Here is an 11071-nt window from a genome sequence, read left to right as displayed (position 1 = left end):
GTTTAAATTCCATATATATACAGAAACAGAGGTAATTAATCTGGTTGGCTTGGCTAAGGGGACAGCGTTTTCCTTCGGGCGGGTTTATGCAGCGCTGTTCAGTTTATGGAACACGTAGGGCTCCCTGCACCCCCAGGGGCATGGATGGGTACTTTCCAGGAGAGGGCACCAACACCACAGGAAGTATTCAGGAAGCCAGAATACTTCCCCCGCGCCGAATAACCTGCCATGGATTCTCCACGGTGGTGCCAAGATAAAAACAGAGTGGATGGAGGTTTTCTTGTAGCGTTGTTCGACTTTGTATGTTCTCTTCAGTTCTGCCCCTGTCCTCCACCCTGCATTTTAAGTCTTTACTCAGCTTCCTCACAACGCAAGCAGGGGACGTCTTTCCTCTCTCCTATCTGCGCTCACTGCGTGTCTTCTAAAACCATTTATTCATTTACACATCTGTTTACTCAATATTCATGGAGTCGCTGCTTTGGCACAGGTAAAATACTAGACAGCCAAGACAAAAAATGTATCCATTTAGCTGATGAATATTAATTGACCACTTACAAAGTCTGGCATTATGCGACTTGCTGGGAATAGAAAGATAACTGAGACACTGTCCCTGCCTGAGACATAGTAAAGAATTCAATAAATACTTGTTGAATAAATCAGTGCCTTAAAGAACTTCACAGTCTACTGGGGGAGAGAGGCAAGGATCTTGGCAACTACAAGCAAATTGGAAAGGGCCATCCTGGGGAAAGTCCACAGGAAGGGAGGCCTGGCGAGACCAAAAAGGTCTCCCTAAGGGCGTTGATGTCTGTACTGAGACCTGGACAAGAGCTGAGTCAGCCAAGTGAGAAGAATGAGGAAGAAGCACACGCCTCCAGACAGCACAAATGGTGTTGCTCAGCCTTGGAGGTAGGAGAGGGAGTGCACATCACAGGGGCTGTGACTGAGGACAGATAGTAAACAAGGCAGCACAACTAGGATTTTAGGGCTGGGGTGGAAGTCTGTACGTAGGCTAGTAAAACAACACACCCTTCCTACCCCTCTTTCCTCTTTTTTTTTTTTGCGGTATGCGGGCGTCTCAGTGCTGTGGCCTCTTCCGCTGCGGAGCACAGGCTCCGGACGCGCAGGCCCAGCGGCCACGGCTCACGGGCCCAGCCGCTCCGCGGCACGTGGGATCCTCCCGGACCGGGGCACGAACCCGTGTCCCCTGCATCGGCAGGCGGACTCTCAACCACTGCGCCACCAGGGAAGCCTCCCTCTTTCCTCTTGAACCCAGGTTTATCATTTTTCATAGCCCTTAGGACAGCCTGATTTTAAGAATCTGTCTGTTCCCCAGCCTAGAATATATACTTCACAGGCCAAGAGCTTGGCTTTGTTCACTGACATATCCTCTGCTTCTAGAACAATACTTAACACAAAGTAGACGCTCAATAAATATTTATTGAATAATGGATGAATGAATGAATACATGAATGACAGCTAATACAGGATACCAGTATTAAGCAGGGGTAATATGAGGGACACAGATATCTGTGCCTTAATCTTTCTTCTTCAACCTAAATCAACTGATTTCATATAACGTATTTTTCTCCCAAAAGGTATCCTCTCAAGGCTTTAATAATTCTGGTTTCTCTCTGAAGGATTCTTGCCATGTTCTTGCAGACTCCTGTGTATGATGGAGTTCAAAATTGAACATAGCTTTCTGAGAAGAACCTGAGCAGACTATAATTAGTTTTCTCTCTTCACAAGTTTCACATGCTTGCCTAGAAATATACCTTTAAAAGATAATCTCCCAGGACATAAGCAAGCCACAAAGAAGCCTGTCTAAGGTCAAGCAGTTTGGAGAGCAACGAAATAAATATTTGTTTGCAGTATCTGCAAACCCCAAACACTGTCTGGAATATATTAGGAAAAATTCATAATCAAACTCCTGAAATTAGCCATAGATTGTTGTATTTTAAAGTGTCACTTTTCTGTTCAACAAATAAATATCTTCTATGTGCCAAGTAGTGAGTTGGGAGCCGGGACCGTACATGAGAAAGAGAACTTGGTCGCTATGCGGAGGAGAGGGATTCAATATCTTGGACACCATTGTTTCTGTTTCCATTGTTATTGTTTGAGACTAATTTTGAAATATTATATTTTTTCTAATAATGCATTTAAATAGGAATTTTATACTTATGGAAAAATATCTTTCATCCAACTTAAAAAACAAGGGAACACAGTATTTTGCTTTCCCTAGACTGCCTTCTAAATTATAAAATAATGATTTTTATTTTTCAGAGTTCATCTCAATTCTCTGAAAGGATTTAACAATGGAACATAAAAATCTCAGGTATTTTCCTTTAGCTCATTTTTTAAACCCTCCTTATACATAACTTACATATTTGTGTTTTATTTATCATCTTTATTGTTTACCTTAAATTATAATTATTTTAGAAACAACTTTAGATCATATTTCAATTGCTCTTTTGACAGTTCATCGATCAATATTTTACTAAAGGTGTCAACTTTCTCTAGGATGCAGAGAGACTAATAGAATTTACACAAAAATTTCTACTGAATGAATTTTCCCCACCTTCTTGGTGATTGTACACCTGCCTTCCTTATAAGGAGAACAAGGAAGTAAATCATGCTGAAGTTGCTCTTAAGCACAGCTTTTCTTCTTTACCTGTCCAGGTAGCTTCTGTTTTCATTTCAGTCTTAATGAAAACTTTTTTATTTACATCTCAAGTTGCTTTTCAAAGCAGTGTAAGTAGTATTTACAATTTTACACTTCAAGAAAGAAAGACTTTTAACGATGTTCAGCTTTAGTCTTGTAATGTTGAAGGTAATTCATTTTTTAATCTGTCTGCACAGCGAGAACTGAAACGGATGGGGATTGAACTGCTTTGCCTGTTCTTTCTATTTCTAGGAAGGAATGATCACGTACAAGGTAAGACTTTAGTTCTCCAATATATTGCTTTCGTAGTGTGATTGACAAACCTGCCGTGTGATTCAGAAACTAGATCAGAAGTCATTTTTTATTTGATCTGTTCAATTGCTCTTTTGCCATTGAACGAACACTTTAACAAATTACAGGCAGCCGCAAGGCTGTTCCCACAGCGAATGCTCCGGGCTTAAGATAAATAAATACAAAGGTTGCATGGGCACCTTAATGAGAGAATTAAACAGCACTACTGCACAGGAGGACTTCTTAATACTCTTGTGACAACCATTTTGGTAACTTTTCTAGCTACCTTATTGTACAACAGGGCCTTCCACTTGAGAGTGATAACCTTGAGAGAGAAAAGGGACTTAGTTTTTAAATAAAAATACAGTACATTTAAGAGAGAAGCGTTCTTTAATGGGTACGAATAATTTTTAAAAAGTTAAAGGGGGGTGATACTGAATGAGGACGATAAATATGATGATCCTGTATTTGTGAACGTTAAGATATTTTCATATTTTAAGAAAAAAGAGCGTGATTATTTTTGGCTACTAAGACATGCCTGCTTTCAACGTGATAGATGTAAAATATGAAGTTTACTATGGATTGCTCTCATTTGGAGGACTGATCTTTGAAGACTAAGAAATGAACTTTGGTATTGTTTTGTTCAAGTACCTTAAGAGCCGTAGATCTCGTGAATGGAGTGGCAGAGAGTGTGCTGAATCCCTTGTGTCTTGCTGGGTTTAAAAACAGGTGGCTGTTCCATGGGGGATGCAGAGACCTGTGAGGACTGCTTACTCATCGGACCTCAGTGTGCCTGGTGTTCTCAGGAGGTAAAACAAATGACCTCAGCGTGTGTGTAAAAAGTGCGCTTACATTTACGGTAATTCCATCCTTGAGTGTTCTGATAGCTTCCTGCTTTCTCTAGGGTTATAGAAGTAAGACAGATCAGGAAAGGAAAATGTAAGCGTTTGTGATTCCAAGTGTCCTTTGTGTGATTACATTCAAAAGCAATTTGAGGACAGAATGAATGTCAAAGTGTTCTGAAATATACGTAACTCAAGATTCTTTATTTAACCTGATGCCTCCTCTGATTTTAAAGCCATTTCTAATTGCTTACATGTAAAATGCTGAGGCTCTGGGTAACCAGAGATCATGAAGTTGATAATTTTCAAACATACATTTGATTTCAATATCATAGTTGTATTCCATCTGTGGACCAGCATCCTTTCTGAATCATTACTAGGATCTGAGGGAAGTGTTCTAGGCTTGGGGTAAACTTTACTGTTCAGACATTATCCAGTTCTTTTAAAAACTATGCGAGCTTGGTGACTCTGTACCACACTGATGACAAAACCCGAAACAGACATTCCTTATCTGATCAAACTGAAAACTACGTGAAGGTAGCAGAAGGGGATTGGGGAATGTATAACAAGCCATCCAGAATCAGTGTCTCCTGTGACATGACTAGGCAATCTGTAAATGATTCCTGGTAAGAAGGAGCTGCCTTAGCTCTTTCTGGAATGAAAGCAGTTCTCTGCTGAATCTCATAAAGAGAATCTAAACACAAATCCAACCATACGAATGCCAAGTTCAGCAAGAATTGAGTAGCATGTTCAAGGGGAACAAACCTGGTCGCCTAACTCAGGTCCAGGCTGTCACTGTTAAAACGCACATTTCGGTTACATGTGTCCGTGGAGGGGCTCGCAGACCGGAGCACAGACACAGCCCACTCCCCCGCTATCGCCTCTGCTGAGGGGGCTCAAGCAGAAGGGCAGACAGTTATGCCATTTGGAGCTCACGTATCAAAAGAAGGTTTGGGAATATACAAAGAGCGAAAACCCCACATTTTTTGACATTGACTCTCTGAAGAAGTCAATGTTAGTTTCATGATAGAGACATAAAACAACAAATCAGTCTAACAAAATGCCCATCTCTAGAATTTTCACTTACGTGCTTCTTTAGCACTTATTGAAGAGAGGCTTTTAAGTTACTATGGATAGCTTTGCTTGTGGATAATACTCCGTAGTCAAATTTTCATCAAATTTGAAGGCCAGATTATTCTGAGAGGTCACACTGATATAACAAATAGTAGAAGTTAGAAGTAGTGATATCAGTAGAGACAGCTGGAGCAAAAAGTAAATTAGGCTCCTGCTTAGAGCAGATAGAAAATAGGTTCCAGGGTTAACACTGCCTCTGACCTTTTGGCAGACAGAGTGATTACAGGTGGTAGCAGTGACACTGTGTTAAGAAGGATTCTGAGGTTTTGTCAAGCCATGGTTTGCTTTGGATGCATCATGGGAAGTTACAGAATTTGCTACCTCTCTCTAAGGCCTCAAATATACACATGCCTTGATGATAGATAACACATTATATTCTCAAAAAATCAATTTCCAAAGAAATGTAGCTTTCTTAGTTGGTGAAACAGGAAGAGTGGCTTAGAATTCTGAATGAGGAAAAACAATATGAGCTTGGTTTGCTTCTCTCCAAGTATGAGAATCAACAGGCCCCAAGATCAACCTTGCCCAGAGCCTCAGCTGCTCTAGAGCAGCCGTGGCTATTAGGTGAGATAGGTGTTTATCCCTCAACTGCATCTCTCTGTTCTGGGTGTTCCAGGGTTGGATGGCCACGTTTCTGCCTGAAAACACTTCATCTCACTGCCTCCAGATACCCAGGTGGATCAGAGGGGAACTGGGAAACTCCCGAGTCCTACACAGAAAAGCAGTCTTTTACACAATTTCTCTTTCCCTTCCCTTCCCCACATCCGAATGTTGGAGAAATTTCTAAAAGACCTTAAACTGGAACACTTTAAGACCCTGAGTTTAAAGTCCCCAAGAGGTCAACTTTAGTGAAGTAATACTGTAATAGAAGGGTAAATATATCCATAAATTAAACTGGGACAGAGAGTAGATAGGGAGATGTCACAATCTTTGCCCTTTAGGAAGCCACAGAAAAAGCTCTTTGTCACTGGATTTGGTAATAGACACACTGAGAGTCTGGACAGTCCCAGGATTCCACAAACCTACAGGTTATCCTGAACAGATAATTCACACGATCATGTCAACTCTATGACCCAGCTATTTCAAGGATCTGGTCACAGCACAGGAGACGTTGTAAAGGAGTGAGCATTAAAAAAAAAAGAAAGAAAGAAAAGGAAAAAAGAAAAAAGAAAGCTGTTAAGTGAATTCTCCTGAATATAATTAAAGGAAATTCCAATTTTACTGGCAGAATTCTCTGGTTATTCTGCTATAACTTAAGACCTACAATCAATGTCAGGCATGTGGGGATATGGTATACTATGACAAGATGCCTAACTAGAAAGCAAGCAAAAAGTAATCATAAGAAATGTCTTCTTTTTTTGTCTTTATTGTCATCTTTTTCTCTTTATTGTTTTTTTTTTTTTTTTTTTTAGAATTTTACCCATCTATCTGGAGTTGGAGAAAGGTGTGATACTCCAGCAAATCTTTTAGCTAAAGGATGTCAACTAACCTTCATCGAAAACCCTGTCTCCCAAGTAGAAATACTTATAAATAAGCCTCTCAGTGTAGGCAGACAGAAAAATAGTTCCAGCATCGTTCAGATTGCCCCTCAAAACTTGGCTCTTAAACTGAGACCAGGTATGTTATGATTTATACACTCACTGGCTCATGTAAATAAATCTAACATCACATGTAGTAATACTGTTATTCCATTAATACACCTTGTACCATATTACATATCATTGTTTGTGATGACTCAGATTTCCCATTCTTAAGGAAATAGAGAGTTGCTAGGCTAACACTTTTCTTTATTCACATTGGTCACTTTGCACTCCAAATGTGTTACCAAAAAGAGCCTTATCTAATAGTAACCATCTGAATTACTCAAATGTTGCTAAGGCTTACCTCACATTTCTTCAAGGGTTGTAATGTAGCTTTAAACTCCTCTTTATTTTCTTCTTTTCTAAACCCACACACACACAAAAAAAATTCAGCTTATCTTCCATCTAAATGGATGCTAGTTCTCCCAAGGAGATATAAAATATCCTAACTTTCACCTCCTTCAGTTACTCTAAATTCACTGCTGAAAGATTTTCATGGGTGTGTTCATTTATAAACTTTACCACACAGTGTATGAAATTGTAAGTATCTTCAGTAAGTTCTTATTGAAATGAAACAGCCAGGGATTGCCTAGTCACAAAGAAGTCTCCATGTGTTTTTATGATTTGCTTTTCTTGCGGGGGTGTTGCAGGCAGTGAACAGACTCTGCAAGTTCAAGTTCGCCAGACCGAGGATTACCCGGTGGACTTGTACTACCTCATGGACCTCTCGGCCTCCATGGATGATGACCTCAACACAATCAAAGAGCTAGGCTCCCTGCTTTCCAAGGAGATGTCTAAATTAACTAGCAACTTTAGACTGGGCTTCGGCTCTTTTGTAGAAAAACCCATCTCCCCTTTTATGAAAACAACACCAGAAGAAATCGCCAACCCTTGCAGGTAAGTAAATGATTTTCTGGCATCTTTGAACACTGATTTCCTGTAGAGCTGGCCCTGCTCTGAGCTGTAGGAGCTTGCTAAGTGCCTGGCAGTTCCCTCCCATCCGGTTGGATCTCTGCAGCTCTCAGTTGCCTAGGTTTTCAGAGCCAAGGGGAAGTCAACTTAATACCTGATTCTAGCTTGGGTCCTCACAGCATCTGCAGCATCCGTCTCGCTGCGGAGGTCAGTCTGTGACAAATTTGGCTTTGTGCGCTGCAGACAAGCGGACCAAGTCTTTCACTGCAGGTTCCACTGGCCTGAGCCCTTCCCCAGCCCCTCAGAGGCCTTCTATCCTCAATGACCACCACTCTCTGAGGCTATTTGACAGTAACCCACACTTTCTCAGAGTATATGTCTCCACTCCAATGATTGCAGCCAAAATAACAGCTTTTGTGGCTACCTCTGATATACTTTGGGAGATGTGAATTTCTCTTATTGCTTGGAAAAGCCCTTTGTAGACTTCACTGTTGTCAAATTCGTTAGGAATTTAGGCAATGACTCCATTATAATATTCTCTGATCGGCTACTAAAACCATGTATTATCCAGGTGATGGTCAAGGGCAAGTTTCTTTGAGATGACTTACCTGTACATATCAATGACATGGTCAAAATAAAATTATTTGATATCCTTCTATTGAAAAAGAGCTTCCATTTGCTCTGTGGCAGACCCTATGCTAAAGATTTTACATAGATGACCTCATTCAATCTTCATAATAGCTTCAGGTCAAAGCAGGCTTCATCATCCCTATACTCAGAGGAAGTAACAGAGGCTCTGAGAGGTTAGTAATTTGCCTGAGGCCACCTGACTAATCAGTGATCTGTACCAAGATCTGGGCTCGTCCAAAGCCAAGCCCTTTACTCCTATAAATATAGTATATATGTGAAACGGCTTTCCAAACATACACTGACTTTGAACACTAGTATACACCCAAGGAATCAATCTCTATAGAAGACAGTTTTTATAGTATCGTTTTAAGACATTTCAGTGCGGTTCCCAACTAGAATCTGACAGCAAAAAGAAAAGAAAAAAATATATATATATATATATTTTTTATTTTATTTTATTTATTTATTTTTTTGCGGTACGCAGGCCTCTCACTGTTGTGGCCTCTCCCGTTGCGGAGCACAGGCTCCGGACGCGCAGGCTCAGCGGCCATGGCTCACGGGCCTAGCCACTCCGCGGCATGTGGGATCTTCCCAGACCAGGGCACGAACCCGTGTCCCCTACATCGGCAGGTGGACTCTCAACCACTGCGCCACCAGGGAAGCCCCAAAAATATTTTGACCTTGAAAAGAATTCATCACTGATTGCAACTCTTAGGAATTGTGTTTGGTTGCAAATATCAGACATAGTATCTGTTCCCAACCCCCCTTCTTGAGGTATAATTGACAGGTACTAAAATACACACAGCAGAAATGTTCAGTTTCATGAGTTTTGACAGTTGAATATACCAATGTAAGCACCACTTAAAACATGACATAGAACATTTCCATCACCACACAAAGTTTCCTTATGCCCCATTACAGTCAGTTGTGCTTCCCCAGAGGCAACCACTTCCTGATTTCTATCAGTTAGATTGGTTTTGCCTATTCTTGGATTTCATATGAATGGAAAAAATGATATATACCTTTTGTGCCTGGCTCTTTTGCTCAACATAATGTTTTCGAGATTCTTCCCTGATTTTGTGTTCACCAGTAGTTTGTTCCTTTTTGTTTTAAGTAATAGTCCCTTGTATGAATTTATTATACTACACTTTATTTATTCATCTATTGATGGACATTTGGGTTGTTTCCCAATTTCTGGTGATCATGAAAAAATACTGCTATGATCATTTGCATATAAGTCTTTGTGTGGATGTATGTTTTTGTTTCTCTTGCATAGATACCTAGAATTAGAATTGCTGAATTGTATGATAAGTATAGTTTTAATTTTTTTAAGAAACCATCAAATTGTTTTCCAAAGTGCATGTACCATTCTGCATTTCCATCAGCAATGTGTGAGGGTTCCATTTATTTCAAATCCTTGTTAATACTTGGTGATTTCAGTCTTTTTAGTTTTAACCATTCAAATAGGTGTGTATCTCATTGTAGCTTTACTTTGCATTTCCCTAACGACAAATGATGTTGAACATCTTTTCATGTATTTTTTCCCATTCTCATCTTATTTTGTGAAGTATCTTTTCAAATATTTTTCCTATTTTTAAAAATTAGAGTTTCTTCTTAATATTGTATTGTATAAGTTCTTTGTATATTTGGACAAAAGTTCTTTGTCAAATATATTTTGCAGATATATCCTCCCAGGCAGTGGATTGTATTTTTATTTTTCTATCAATGTCTTGGTCAAGCAAGTTTTTAATTTCGATGAAGTCTAGTTAATCAATTTTTAGCTTTATGATTAGTGTATTTTTTTGTCCTGAGACATCTTTGCCTATCCTAATGTCTCAAAGATTCCTCTTCTGTTTTCTTCTAGAAGCTTTGTGGTTGAAGCTTTTACACTTAGGTCTATGATCTCAAATTAGTGTTTCTGTTTGGAATGAGGAAAATGTCTAGGTCTATCTTTTGTTTACATGCAACTATCCAATTGTTTCAACACTATTTGTTAAGCAGGATTTTCCTTTCCCCATTGAATTATCTTGATGCCTTTGTTAAAAAGCAATTGACTGTATGTGTGTCTAATTCTGGACATTCTATTCTGTTCCATTGATCCCTTGAATACACCCATGTTACGAGGTAACCATTCATCTGCTCACTCATAATGTCACCTTAGGGAAACCGCTTCACTTCTCAGAGCTTTAGTTTGGAATAATAATACCGATCACACAGAGGGGTTGTAAGGAGTGGGTGAGATAATGAAAGGAAGCATTTGATATTGGGCTTGACCATGAAGCTCTCAGTAGGTGGTAGCTACTATCAACACCAACAGAGTGGGGTAAAGGGAGGCCAGAGCACTGCCCAGGGTTCGGTGAACGGGAACCCAAAGGAGGATCACATATTTGAGCTCTTGAAAGGTCAGCGTCTTCCTGTTTCATAGAGGTTTTTCTTTTATTCTTGTTGGCAAAATTTACCATTAGCTAAAGTTATAAATAATGAGTTCTTTTTTGCTGCAACATTATATTTTTTCCTTTCTGATCACGCCCTTAATTCTCCCAGTTTCTCTGTCCAGATTCCACTCGCCACATATTTACACACCAAGAACCCAAACACCAAACACAGAAGTCAATCCTTTGATCAATCCAAACCTTATAATTATGGAATAAAATGTTCTTTAGTACAAAGGCAATGAGAGGTAAGAGAAAAGAGCATGGCGTTTTCCAGACCTGGGCTTAAATCATAACCTTGGAGCTCCCATCTCTTCATTTATAAATGAGGATAATAATATTCACTTCCTGGGCTAATCATGAGAGCTGAATAGGCTCAGAACATAACAGACATTCAAAACCAGTTTTAATTTTTTTTCTCTCATTAACACTTATTTTCTCTAGTTATTTTTGTCTAATGGTCCTCAAACTTTTAGATCTCAGGACTCTCTTACACTCTTAAAAATTAAGACGTCCAAAAGAGCTTTATATCTATCAATATTCAGTGTCTTAGAATGTAAAACTAAGAAAATATAAAAATAATTATTTATC

The 11071-nt window shown here is 39.5% G+C and overlaps 1 protein-coding gene across 3 annotated transcripts in view; it reads left to right on the top strand.

The window, feature by feature from the left end:
• Positions 1-2624: 2624 nt before the first annotated feature.
• Positions 2625-11071, top strand: part of ITGB6 (integrin subunit beta 6) — a 70104-nt gene continuing 61657 nt past the window's right edge. The window contains exons 1-5 of one of the 3 annotated variants that reach the window (XM_004266278.3): positions 2625-2748; positions 2857-2932; positions 3680-3759; positions 6339-6543; positions 7157-7403. In XM_004266278.3, coding sequence (XP_004266326.1) covers positions 2704-2748; positions 2857-2932; positions 3680-3759; positions 6339-6543; positions 7157-7403 — 653 coding nt within the window. In that variant the 5' untranslated portion in view covers positions 2625-2703. Of the gene's footprint in view, positions 2749-2856; positions 2933-3679; positions 3760-6338; positions 6544-7156; positions 7404-11071 lie in introns of those variants that run through there. The other 2 variants (XM_033421790.1, XM_049712025.1) reach the window with 2 other exon arrangements.

This window comes from Orcinus orca, chromosome 7, assembly GCF_937001465.1.
Source record: "Orcinus orca chromosome 7, mOrcOrc1.1, whole genome shotgun sequence".
Taxonomy (NCBI): Eukaryota; Metazoa; Chordata; class Mammalia; order Artiodactyla; family Delphinidae; genus Orcinus; species Orcinus orca.
The sequence above is the reverse complement of the archived record's forward strand: the minus strand, read 5'-3'. Positions and strand labels throughout refer to the sequence as shown.